The 14,338-nt window shown below is 36.7% G+C and overlaps 1 protein-coding gene across 1 annotated transcript in view; it reads right to left on the bottom strand.

The window, feature by feature from the left end:
• Nucleotides 1-14,338, bottom strand: part of dbf4b (DBF4B-CDC7 kinase regulatory subunit) — a 35,527-nt gene that overhangs the window by 6,443 nt on the left and 14,746 nt on the right. The window contains exons 4-10 of the mRNA XM_081392673.1: nucleotides 9,449-9,499; nucleotides 8,738-8,804; nucleotides 7,332-7,381; nucleotides 7,206-7,242; nucleotides 7,004-7,049; nucleotides 2,120-2,257; nucleotides 1,874-2,012 (exon numbers count right to left, since the gene is read on the bottom strand). Coding sequence (XP_081248799.1) covers nucleotides 1,874-2,012; nucleotides 2,120-2,257; nucleotides 7,004-7,049; nucleotides 7,206-7,242; nucleotides 7,332-7,381; nucleotides 8,738-8,804; nucleotides 9,449-9,499 — 528 coding nt within the window. The remainder of the gene's footprint in view (nucleotides 1-1,873; nucleotides 2,013-2,119; nucleotides 2,258-7,003; nucleotides 7,050-7,205; nucleotides 7,243-7,331; nucleotides 7,382-8,737; nucleotides 8,805-9,448; nucleotides 9,500-14,338) is intronic.

The raw sequence follows: 14,338 nt of genomic DNA, 5'->3' as shown, positions 1-14,338 counted from the left end.
GCAAAATAAAAAAAAATTCACAAAACCTGCCAAAAGGCTTCTCTACACCTTCATACACACACACATATTTTTTATGTACAGTTCATGTCATTTTAAATATGATTACTAAAGCAAATAATCTTGCTTTCATCTCACACCATGTGCTCCTGTGACCATGTGTCAGAAAAGGACGTCCCGCCTTCAAATTGTGCTTGATAGTGACTTCCAAACCTTATTGGACTGTTCTTTGATACTTTTTCAAACATTTTAATTGGTTGCAATCATTTAAAGAAAAATGTACTGAACACAGGGCTTAAGAAAACTTTCCGTTGCCTGAGGGCAACGCTATGCAGTAGAGGGTTAAAAGTTGTTCGGGCTGTGTTATTTAATTTAATTGATTTGTGTGCGCAAAAACAGTTCTGGATGTTTATGTTAATTTAATTCTGTTTGACTGTTGTATTTGCACTTTTTTATAAGCTTCTATTTGTTGCTAATAAAAGTTGTTAATTTCAGTTTCTGAACGGTTTAGGCACAAGCCAACAGTTTGGTGACGCTGTCTGAGCCTTGTGTCATAATTTTTAATTAATCACGGTAATACCATATACCGCAGTAAAATAGGGAGGAGGTTTGACGGTATCAAAATTTGGATACCGCCCAACTCTACTGAATAGTACTGTTAGACTTTGTAACTTTGTTATATAGTATTCATTTATGCTTGTAATGTGTGTATTTGTTATTTTATTACTGAATGTTCACTTGTCTTTAATAATGTTTGAACTTTATTAGATAGGCTAGCAGTTTTTGCTGTAGTATCGACATACCCAAAGTGAGCTTTAAGTAATGAATTAACTTTTTTCTTTCTGATCCGAAAAATTATCCGATCCGTGACGCAAAAAACATACATGATCCAAACCGTGAATTTTTCAGATCCGTTGCACCATTAGATCATAGGCAAGTTTGGATATGAATTTCAGTGCCTCCTGGTAATTGATATTAAGGCTGTCACTAACGATTATTTTGGTAATAGAGTAATCATCGATTATTTTGATGACTAATTGAGTAATCTGATATTTTTTTGGTGGTAACTAATTAAAATAGTAATTAAAAAGACTTTAAAATGACTTAAAATACATATATAACAACAAGGGAATACTATTTGGTTCAAATTAAGTATTAAGAGCAAGTAGTCATATGGTTTTATAGAACAACACTGCAAAAAAAATACATATAATACATAATGTACATAAGAAATGCTTGCAAAGGGTGCCAGTGGCCTGATGTGGTTACACTTTAAAGCAGATCAAATCAGTGTTTAATATTGGCCAAACAATATTTAATTAAAATGTTTTCGTAATCTTTAATATTTGTCTACTTATTTTCTTGAACAAGAATATGTGGACATCAAACTCAGCACAGGGTTTAAACTTTATTTTTTTAAATTGCGGTGAACAGGATGCATATTTAGAAACATATTGATGTATTCACCTGTGTTTGCGTAGGTTTATAAATTATTTATCTTACAAATCTGATGAAATGGAGCACATCGCGTTCATATATTAACGTTATAACTTATATGCAACCCAAATTCGGAGCATATGCAGAGATGGAGTTTGAGATGCGCTCCACGCATGAAAATAACAGTGCACGTGGAGCACCATTAACTGTGAACGGAGCCGCTCTGAGACGCACGTCTAATGATGAGGTTCATGGATTCTCATCCGTGGAATGTGCCACTTCCGGTATTTTCCCAGTTTCTCGACATGGGCAAATTGAAATAGAGGATTATATCGAGAAATTTATCAAGGATTAGTGACAACCCTAATTGATATTAAAGCGTCTTGCAAAATGTTTTTGGTATCACAATTTTTGCAAACAAAATACCGAATTAACTCACCTCATACTGGTCTTTGTATGGCATGTGGCAGCACTCGCAATAGCCTGAACTTTTCTTAGTTGGGCCTTTGGGTGTGGCGCTTGCTGTAAGTGGCACAGTCTGCAACTTATGGCAGCTGCTAGTGGGTTCTTCCTTCTTCCTAAGTAAAAAAAAAAAAAAAAAAAAAAAAAAAAAAAAAAATACCTTTACAGATTTAAGTGACAATGTAGATTTGATTACCAACTTCTCAAAAGGCAAAGAACATACCTGAAATTGACCTTGCTGGGATCTTCCTCCTTGCTTCTACCAAACTGACGAGGAATGAGGGGCTCAAAAGGGCTATATTTGCCTGAGTAAATCATCATTGGGAAACTCAGAGTCTGTGCATAGAATGGTCTGAACTTCCTGTTTATAAAACCAAAATCATAGATTAAATAAAATGACAAGCTTCTTTGAACAAGTCATCTCATTTTCTATCTAGAGGACACCAAGTCTACCCATCTTCATATCTCAGATTTTTGTTTTTGAAAATTTAAGAAACAACAACATAACATTTAAATTGCAAAGTATTAGGTAGATGACAAATGGATACATTAAAATGTATATATTTGTATTGAAAACACGTAACCTGCAGTAACTGGTGAAAAAATTTCACTTTTAGTCAACTTTCGTCTTCATTTCATTTTCAAATTAATTAAAAATATTCTATGTATAATTGTAATTATTCTAATAACTACAAAAGTTGTTGAGCTTTCCTGTAGCTCAAACAGTAGAGCGTTGGCCCTTGCAACGCCAAGGTCATGGGTTTGATTACCAAGGAAAGCAAGAACTGATAAGAACGTAAAATGTATACCTAGAAATGCATTGTAAGTCGCTTTGGATAAAAGCGTCTGCCAAAATGCATAAATGTAAATGTTATAAGAACTATGAGTAATATGAAAACCATGCATAACTATAATTTTGCATGCTTTTTAAAAAAAAGACCAGTTTCATAAAGCCAGTATATTAAGAACTAGTCTGACAAGTAAAGGGGTAATTGGTCTTTTCACATTTAAATTAGACCAATCTATATTTTTTATGCAGCTGACAAAGTTATGACTAAATTGTCAGTTACGTACCAAACGGGCAGTAATTTTGAGTTGAGATTTAGCATGTGACGATAAAGAACATTTCAAGCTATTCTAACATGCTGTTGACTCTAATATGCTGCATCCACATTTATTAAATGTTTCACTTACAAATTTGAATTCTGTCATCCTTTACTCACCCTCAAGTTGTTTCAAATCTTTATGAATTTATTTCTTCTGCTGAACACAAAAGAAGATATTTTGAAGAATGTCGGTAACCAGACAGTTGATGGACCCCAATGACTTCCATAGTAGGAAAAAAAATACTATAGAAGACAATGGGGTCCATTAACTGTTTGGTTACTGACATTCTTCAAAATTTCTTTTGTGTTTAGCAGAAGAAAGAACTCATACAGGTTTGAAACAACTTGAGGGTGAGCAAATGACAGAATTTAATTTTTTAAGTGAACTATTCCTTTAAGTAGACTATAAGCAACAAGCATTTTCCATACAATTGGGGAACTAAACTAAAACCAATCTATTGTGGAACTGTAGGCTTTCTGATCAAATTCTAACATTGTTTTTTTCATTGAGGAGACAGGGGAGCAAGAACATTGGTTTAGTCCAAAAGCTTAGCCAGCTGACTTGCTGTCTCGCTGGCTTATTCGTTGCCTGATTTCGTCACCTTTGGCTTGCTTAGTTGGGGTCACTTAATATTCAACAATATTATTTATCTGCCTACATTGACAGCATTTTATGAGAACTGAACTGAGCTGGATGATGGCATTACTGTTTTCTCCAGATCGGCTGTAGAGATAAATAAACTAAATTAATAACTTTTTACAACAGAAATAATCAACACTGAACCTACTTAAGCTGGACAATGAATGACACTATTTTCTTCTAGATCTGCTGTACAGCAGAAACAAACTATTTTGCATTATTTTCCTGTTGTCACTATAAAACTGCTTCAGAAACAATCTGTATTGTAAAAAGCGCTATATAAATAATGGTAACTTGACTTGATTTCGGACAGACTTCTGATGCAGTGTAACGGTTTAATGATCTACAACTAAATAGAGAGCTTTGGTAATAACTAAGCGACTTTTTAATTACTTCAGTAGTACTTTCTGGGTAGAAATTTCATAAAAAGTAGAAAACGTTAGTCAAAAATGTACATTTACACACAAACTGGCCACCAACCACAACTTTCATGTCACATCAGCTGTCACGGAATGCAACACACAGGCTATCAAAGATAGTGAAGGATACATCTATACTGCCTTCAAAAAATCTATCAGATGAAGGCATCGCAGGAAACAGGTAGTGAAGCTAACTATTGGATTCAGACATCCCTTGATGCCTTCCTACCTTTGGATACAGCCTCCAAAGACAACATTTTTAAGCTTTCAGGCTCAGCCTTTAATATTTCAATTAGCTGACATAATCATATGACGAATTATAACTGTGAGTTGAGTTTAATCTGCCAACAGTTGAGCAACTCATCTTGAAACAAAAAACAACAGACCACTGCATGGAAGATTGTGTTTTTCTTTATCCTTCTTAACTTGGGGAAGATGTGTAGACTAACTAGTAGGGATGCACCGATACCACTATTTCCAGAACAAGTCCGATACGATGACGATCCTTTAATTTTTAGTACTTGCCGATACAGAGTACTGATGCCTGTATTTTCATTGCATTTTTAATTTTTACAAATATTGGGCAGAGAAACCAAAAGAATATGAACCAAATTAGTTGGCTTAGGAAATAGATATTTCCTTCAGTTATTTTTCATTCCTAATTATGCCTGTTAAAATGTATCGTAGGAGCTACTGTTACTTTCACTGTTCATATTATTATCACAGATAATATTTAGAGCCTCTCCAGCAGGGCTCAATGATAACTTGTTTCTACTGACCCAGTTGTGCCAATACTTGCCTAATGCCTATAAAGGCATTTTGACATAATTCTGTGTGAGTTTGTCCGTTCAAGCAAGGTTAGGACTGGCACGACTACACCAGCTCACAAGGTGCGTGGATGCAGACATTATATGCGTGCCATCTGAGAGACTGCTTTTTGGGCACGCTCTTCAGATGTTTGCGCACAGAAAAAGTATTGAAAACAGTCATGTGATTACTGTACCTCCTTCCTGTGATAATGTAAGGAACCACTCATCATACATAAATCATGTAACAGTTCATGTTTTTACTTGCACATAAGATTTAGTTTTAATCCAATTGACACGCGTGTGCTGAGTGAGTGATTAACAATCAAGAACATGCAACAGAAGTTCTCTCTCGCTCTCTATCTCTTTTCCGTTAAGTTATTGTTAGCATATGCTCCACGTTTTACTGTCTTTGCTATTGCCATATCCGACCGAACTGCAAACTTTCCAGCGATGTCTGTGAAAAAGGGATGCGATCGACAAGCTCGGGCGTCTGTGCCGCTGTGTCACTTATAGCATTATAGCAGCTATAGCGTGAATATTTCATTTGTTTAATATTCTCTCTGTTTGTTCTGTTGTCGGTGTTTCTTTGTCACAAGCACTGTAATGTACACGCTGTGTGGAATCAGTTGTTGGTTGGTATTGGAGCATTTTAATGAGTACAAGACCACAAGTGCAGCATCGGGCCTGATACCAATAGTATCCGTGCATCCCAAAATAAATCCTTGCAATAAACCACAAAACTAGCAAATGAATGGTTTTAGCATCCATAAGGTAAGATTGTGATGCTCACAGAAACACAGTGATTGTAATATTGAAGATATTGTACACAATTGTAATGACCTACTGCATTCTTCACAAACTTTGTAAGAGCCAGGGTGAAGGATATTGTGTTTGCACCTGTAAACCAGCCTGATTCATCAGTGTTGCTGTCATGATCAAACTTGAGCCTCCAATAAACAATGCCATGTGAAACTATTGTGTTTTGAGTTTAATAACTTGGCAAACTTGGCAACTTGACACATCCAAAAATATATGGGCCCACATCTGCAAAATGATTCAATCTTTTGATAACTTTTTGTCAGCATGTGAATGTTGAAAAGTATAAATCATGTTTTAGTTATTGCAATTAAGTAAATAATGTAAACATACAAAACTTTATTGTAAAGGGTTCCCTAAACGTGTTTGACAAAATCTGGCATGCAGCCAAATAATGAAAATTTCTTGGTGTTTTTTTTTGCTGAAGACAATGACATGCTACTTCATCTGACTATTTATATGTCATTGTAGTATTTCTTGTAGTCTTTATGTTTATGTAATATGTACAGTATAATGTATAATGCATAATATGGGCTTAATCACCCATATGCATCAGGATCTAGTATATATAGGATCAACGTCTACAACAGCAGCAGCAGCGCTAAACACAATAGATCTTTTCATTAGCCAAGAGGTGCCCTGTGCACACAGATCCTCTGCAGGGGAGGGAAGAGATACCTTTCAGACTGGCCTCAGGGTGGCCCTTTGGATGCGCCGTGCATTTTGATAATTAACTTTACTAAAACTGCAGTGACCTGAGCTGAAACATTAGTCTTGTTAATGGGGCTTCACGAGGACCAAAAAAAAGTTTCACAATGCAAACAATCAAATATATCTAACTGTGTATATTAAAAACAGACAGTTGTTAGGATTTTGACTGATTATAAATATATATAAAAATAATCTAATTAAAATAAAGTTTGACAACAGACAACCTACCAATTTAATTAAAGAGACACTGGCTGTGATTGGAATAACATATTACTACTCACAATATTTCTGCAGTTTTCAGTATGATCTATTAAAAACACTGTATGATCTACAAAAAAAACACTGTACACACAATTTAATATACAGGACTTGAGATCCCATTTCCACAGTCTTGAAAGAACCAAAAGTGATATAAGCCATGACTGACATCATCTTGACTCATTATTTGATCACAGTACAAGAGGCTGAAACAACCTCAGTAATATTTCAGTTAACATTTGAAAACAACAACAACAACAACATTTAATTAGGTACAATATACAAGTATAAAATACCATCTAAATTGAAAATAGGGTTAAGAGAATAAGACTGAGGCCTAAAACTCACCGACTGAAGTCTTCCACTTTCAGATAAGGACCCTTCAAGGCTCCGGCTGTGTGAAGACACTCAGTATTATCACTCCACAGCATATGCCACCTCTACACTCAGGTTTCTCAGGTATAGAGGTGTGCAAAAAATATTAAAGCTAGTCTTATATTTACTTTAGAACAATTACAACAACAAGGACATGTTTATGTAGTTTACGAACCTTTAACATGAGGAGCTGTAAGTTTGCTGATTTTTTTCTGTTTGGAAAGAAAGTGTGTGAAATCAGTTTGTGCGAATAAGGAACTCATGTTTGACAGTAAACAATAAATGAAGAACAGTACATTACCTTAGCTGTCCTCATTTTCTGATTTAGATGATTGATAAACTTTAGAAATTCTGTCATTTAGGTTAAAGAAAAAAACAGAAAGTACAGTCATAAGAAAATAATGTGCTTCAAACTCATATCATAGCTTATTTAATAATGGAGGTCCACAACATAGTCCTATGAGTGCATATTAGTATATCACATTCACTGAACTTTAAAATCAAATTGTATATATAGTGATCTCTAGTGTTGATTTCTTGTAAGAAGACCATTCATTAGCACTGATATTTAAATGCCCCCTGTTCTCATTGGCTAACACACCGAGGCTTAATAAGGAAACGAACTACATTAAAAGCAAGGGATGTAAACTTTTGAATTGGAAAATGTAATTCCTCATGACATTCCCCTTTAACTCTTTCACCGCCAGTGCTTTTGAAAAAAGTTGCCAGAATATTTTGTTTTATGAATATGCAATATATCAAAAGAAACAACAGACCCTCTGCTTAAAAAAAAAAAAAAAAAAAAAAAAAAATTATATATATATTTATTATTCTAGCTTCATGCATTCCTTTTTTTATCAACACTTAAATGTGGGTATGTTTCATTTAAAAGAGCTAAATTTTAAGCAAAAAGCTGAGAAAATTGTGTTTTTGTGAAAGACTACATCCAGTTCCGATCCTCCTGGTTCGTCATTTCATTCAGTAACATTAGGCAGTTTTGATTTATATGCTGTTTAATATTGATGATTGCGTTATTTTATATATGTGTCTGCTTACATGTGATACCGCTCATTTCTGCTGCCACTTCACATGTCTTTTGATCAGGAGATTCAGTACTCTTTTAAAAGAGGCCTAAAAGAGCCGCCCCCTACCGTATAACAGTGAAAACAAGGAAAGCCGGACATTTCTGTCAATGGCGGGGAAAGAGTTAAATAGTATGTGACAGACCTCTGACTGAAGATTATCTAAAACAATTGGCAATTGTGATACCCTTTATGCAACACTTCATATGGAAAGCTTTCCAGTTGCCACAGGGTCAAGAAAAGAATAGTACACCTGAATATTGAAATTGCTGATACTTCTCAAACCATTTGACTTTGTTCATGAAACATAAATAGTCAATTCTTTAAAAAAAAAGCGTTTGTGCAGCGCAGAGTAGCTCTCTAACACTGTATGATGTAACAAACAACAATTAAGTCCAGTCCGGTTGCGTTCACTCAGTGAGAGTTTTCCAAGAATGCGGTTGTGAGTATGCGTGCGAGTTTGGTTATAGAATGTGGTTGTTACTCCCATAACCGTATTAAGGACTCAAATACAAGACTGACATCCGTATTCTGCTGCTGTGTGTGAACATGGCCTAAAAGCAGCTTGTGTGACTGATATACATATTGTCAAGTGCTCACTGGCAGCAGTTACATGAAAGGATACCATCTACACTGTAGACCTTGACTCCCCATGAGCGAGCATTAGCCAGCACACTGCTCTGATACTTCTCCTGCAACAACAACAAACATTCAACTGTCAACATCAATAACACTGGCTTAATCTGATGACAAATAAAAAAACTGAAAGGCAGCCAGTTTTTTTATTATACTAGTCATGTTTTGAAACATCAAAAAAATGTACTGGCTACCAGACATTTGGTACAGAATTCAGGTGGGTTCAAAAGGCAGAGACCACTATAGTAAATAGTGAATAGACCACTATATGTTCTTATATTTTGCTTTTTTCCCCCTAACTTAATACAATTATTTTTCATTAGAAATAACACATAGTTATGGTGATCAGTGTTACAATCTGAATATTGAAAAATTGTGAATTTGAGAATGTATTGGTATAAGGTGTCCCCATTTTTGCTTTAATAACAACAGCAAAATCAGATAATAATGTTTCCTAGCATGACTGAATATAAGCAAGAAAATCTGACTGTCTGTCCAGGACAGTATACATGGTCACATCACAAATTGACCTATTTACCTATTGTCACATCATTGTTTTATATTTTCCAAATCCTAAAACTTTATATAATGAAGATTGCGAAGGATTAACTTTGAGATGACAAGTAGGACCAAATGCACACATTGCATTAAAGTAAAATAAAGAAGGATTTTCTACACATAAATTCAGGTGTGGACTTACATTGCTGTGGATGGCTTTTTCCAGTAACGCTCTTCCACGACTGCCACAAATCTTGAGGTGAAAAGACATTTAAAAGGCATTATTATCTACTAAACATCCCTGTGCAAACTTTGAGCTTTCATACACTGTATGGAAAATGACAAAGGTGAATGTGCCCCCCCCCCCCCCAAAAAAAAAAACGGTTTTAAAAAACGACCTTGGGGGGAATCAGGATTCAGTGCGGGAGCGCCCTCAATAAACTGTATTTCAAACAGAGATCCCGATTCTCCCACAATTATGTACAGACAACTAAACAAAATAACATGCAACTTACTAGAGTCTCTGACAAAATATTATTTGCTGCAGTGGATTTAAAAATACTTAATTAATTTGAATAAATTACTTTAACAAATCAGTTTGAATGAATGATTAATAAATACTTTTCATTACTGGATGATTCAGCGTTTTTGAAAGAATCTCTTGAATGAATAAGTCGATGCCAAATTCATTTTTTAAGAGTCACTTGTCGCCACCTAGTGGCGTAACAATGATAACAATAATGATTACGTTATTTGAAGCACCAAGTTACTTTCAAAAGGTGATTTACACTATTTTGATCCCTACCATAGGTACCAGTGTTTATATCCAAACTATAAGTACTTCTGTGATCATTTGAATATTTGTAACACAGAAATGATTCCGTGTGGTTTAAAAGTCTGTCTATGATAATTTAAATGGAGTCAATCATAACTGATTGTGAGGAGACAAGATAAGTTTTTTAAATTTTTGACATATTAGACATAGAAACAAGAGTGAATGTGTGCATATTTTTAAATAAAATATTATTTGCAAAGAGTTTAAGTAGATTACCTCACTAATAGGATATAATTAGACCAGTAACAACTTTTACCATTCTTATTTCTTGTTTATTCCCTTACATCCCTTTTAATCCTTTATTTAATTTCTTTAATTAACCCCCCTCGAAAAAACAAACAAAAAACCTGTCTCGATACGATTCTCAATACCAGCAGGAAATGACTGAGGTGCCCTTGAGCAATACACCTAACCCCTAATCGCTCCCCGGGCGCCACAACAAATGGCTGCCCACTGCTTTGAGTGTGTCACGGTTTGCAGTGTGTGTGTGTTCACTACTCCTAATGTGTGTGCACTAACTTGGATGGGTTAAATGCAGAGGACAAATTCTGAGTATGGGTTACCATACTTGGCCTTCACGTCATTTTCACTTTCACTTGTCGAGAACAGCAGTATGTAGCGTGATTTGCTAAGTAAAGGCAGCATACCCTGCATGAAACCTATCATATGCATGGTGCTTGTGTGGATGCTGTTTTGACTGCGAAAGATGAGGTAATTTGATTGGATGTCATGTATTTATCGCATTTTACCTGCTAGAAATACATGCTCAGTTTTAAAGTACCCCTATTATGGTTTTTTGAAAATGACCTTTCATGTAGTGTGTAACATAGCTCTAAGTGAATGAAAACATCCTGCAAAGTTTTAAATCTGAAAGTGCACCGTATATAAAGTTATTATCTTTCAAAAGTAAGAGTCGACTCTGAAATAAATCATTTTTCAAACGAGTCATAAGCCGTTTCGTTGTGACGTCAAGATGAAACATTAGTATATTGCCCACCCACTTATTGCGCGCGTAGACACCAGGGAAAACTTGAACCTCAACCCTGCAGCTGATTCCTGTGGATTCTGGATAGCATCATGTCAACGCTGTGCTCTACAATGTGAAGGTAAAGCCAGTTTTTTTTCACTGCCCAAGGAAGAGCATGTGAAGAATCAGTGGTTTAAATTAATCTTTACCATGATATCACAGCAGTATGATCCTAAACTTTTGCTGTGTTCCCTTTATTTCACTGACGACTGCTACTCAAATCTCGGAGTTCAATGCAGGATTCCCAAACCGCTTGCTCTTGAAAGATGATGTTCAATATACTTAGTTTTGAGTTTTATATTGTGTTGGTCTCCTGCTAACTGGTTAACTCACATTATTACTGTCTTACTGAAATACTTCTGCTAATCAGTTTGTGGGCCACTATGACCTATAACTGTGTCTATTAATGCAGATTGTCTGTCGTTCTCATTACTTTGAGGAAAAATTACGCATGGAGCAAGATTTGTTTTACCCACGTTTATGTTACATTAGATCATTCACGCTAGAGCTCGGCTAATGTATGCACTGTTATTGATACAGTTTCCACATGTTCACAGCAATAAATTAGAAAAATACTCAGTAAATAAATAAGTACAAGTAAAATAATCGGTTTGTTGATGGACATGCACTTGTTAATGCTGATGGTGAGGAATTACAGTTGCAACACCTCATAATGTACCTCAAACTGAGTAGTGTATCACTGAGAAACGTCCTGCTCGAGTCGTCCTTGCGATGGAGGTTCGGGTTGAATAACTAGTTCTTTCTATGTTTCATCATCGGACTTGCGGTCAGATTAATATGGTAAAATCAAGTCTTTGTTTGTTACTGCGTTTAGTTTACGGTGTAGGAAGCCTCAGGACACGCAGAGCTGACGTTGTTATGACAATGAGCGTTTTTGTTTTCGACAAGCTGTACACGGTAGACCAATCACAACAGACTGAGCTGTCTGGCCAATCAAGTCAAGTCAAGTCATCTTCATTTATATAGCGCTTTTAACAATGTAGATTGTTTCAAAGCAGCTTTACAGAGATAAGCGTATAATTTAAGGTAACAGAAATTGTTTTGGCTTTATAGCGGTTCTTTAAAAAAGTTATTTTCCAGCTAAAGTTAGTTTTGATTGATTTGCTTCCGTCGCAACGATCATTTGTTATTAAATTAGGGGCCGCTAAGACGACACCATTCTCTCTACACAGACTTTAAACGCGAACCTGTGAGAAACGGTGATGGCGTTCACATGCTCATTAAGAATTGGTTCTATAGTTATGTGCGTTTGAATATATGTACGCAGGTTTGTAATTCCCAACAAACCAAGCCTAAACAAAGTACTGGTCTTTCCTTATAAATTTTGATATAGAATTTTCAATCAGAGCAGAGTAGCTGGCGGAAAGGAGGGATTTAGAGAGATTGATTCATCTGACGAGTCGTTTGAGAATCATTGAAAATGTGAAGTGCAAGTGTATATTATGAGAAAATTAAAAAGTTTTTTGACCTTTGATGCATGTAAACCTGTTGTAGGAGACTCCAAAACAACATTAGGAAAATAGCATTTAAAATAGCATAATAGGGGCACTTTAATGTTATTTTAAGGTGGGGTAGAATTAAATGAACGGCAAAACTAGCATTTTGGTAGCATTTTGTTCATGTACCCCTTCTGTCACCTCACATATCTCAGTTTGAGAACCACTGAATAACACATTTATGATGTATGGATGTGCTTTTTTGAGCTTCAAAATCTAAGGCCCTGTTTACACCTGGCATTAAAATGCATTTTCATCAATCCGATCACAAGTGGATGAAGTTAAACACAGGTGTAAATGGGGTCTAAAACGTTTTGAGCTTATCCACTTTCGACCACTTCCAGAGATAGTCGAAAATGCATTCGACCGGATGCAAAACTTTGTCAGCTGAAGACCCAAGTTTGGTCTGAAACGTATCAAGCACAATGTTCTCTCACAATTCCTGATTTCTAATACACAAGCACCACGTTTGGCAATGTCCTGCGGCCGCAGAGCAGAAACGAAAGCTGCTGCTCTATGTTTTTCCGATGTCTCCGTGCGTGTTCGTATGTAAATTACACAAGCTTATTTTGTCCATTATATCAAAAGATCTGAGAAAGCCCATAGACTTACCCACCCATAGACCCTCCCTTTTGAAGAAATGAGGACAGAAGTGGTTGAAAATGGACAAAATTTAAAACACCAGGTGTAAATAGGTATGTGTCTCCCTCTGTCTACTTTTGATCCAATTGATCAAAACGCATCTTAATACCAGGTGTAAACAGGGCCTAAGATAACATTCACTCCCATTATAAAGGGACTGTTGAGCAGACGCGTCTCAAGCCTAGTGATCCAACGCTGGATACTCCTATAGGTTACGTCCGTGGATCACGGCTGAACGCGTCTTCTCCGCACTCATTTACAAACAAACATTTTTTCGCCTATCGTGCGTCTACTCTACACCCGTACCACTAAAAAGACGGATTATATCCAAGACTTCAGCCATAAATTAGTATTAATATTGATAGCATCACTGGTAGCGTCGTTGCTAACTTAACGTACTGTCCATCTGTTAAAATGGCGAATATATCAGATGTATGTAGTCTACCTTTTGGTGCAGGTGAGGACACATTTGAGCTGCACGCGGTGCAGTCTGAGCTGGAAGCTGTTGAGAACCAGATCCACGACCTTTTAGTGAGAAAAGCCGAGCTGATAGACCGGCGTTTGGCTCTTGAAACATCACGCGCCGATGCACACAAATCAGAGATTAACGTTACTAACCTGCTGACTCCGACCTCGTCTACTCCGTGCGTTTCTCAACATCGGTCCCGAGCGTCGAGGTCGCGATCAGCCATGGTCTCGTTCACTCCGGCTCCAACACGCCACCACGAAGCCTGGATGGTTCCGCAGCGGAAGACGCGAGTCAGGTCTAGACCAAGAAAACTCTCTCCGACCCTCCCGGTTTTCGAGATATCCACACAAAACCGCTTCTCCCCTCTTCGCGAAACAGAACGCGATGCTCATCGGCGATTCCATCGTTCGACACGTACACGCTACGTTAAATAAAAGTAAGGTGCATAGTCACTGCTTTCCTGGTGCTCGTGTTTCTGAAATCGCTGCTCGCGTTCCCGAGATTCTGAACGAGCGCGTCGGAACTGTGGTCCTGCACGCGGGAGTGAACGACATCAGGCTGCGCCAGACGGAGGTTCTGAAGAAAGACTTCAGGAATCTGAT

Source organism: Scardinius erythrophthalmus (assembly GCF_964197995.2).
Source record: "Scardinius erythrophthalmus genome assembly, chromosome: 18".
NCBI lineage: Eukaryota > Metazoa > Chordata > Actinopteri > Cypriniformes > Leuciscidae > Scardinius > Scardinius erythrophthalmus.
The sequence above is the reverse complement of the archived record's forward strand: the minus strand, read 5'-3'. Positions and strand labels throughout refer to the sequence as shown.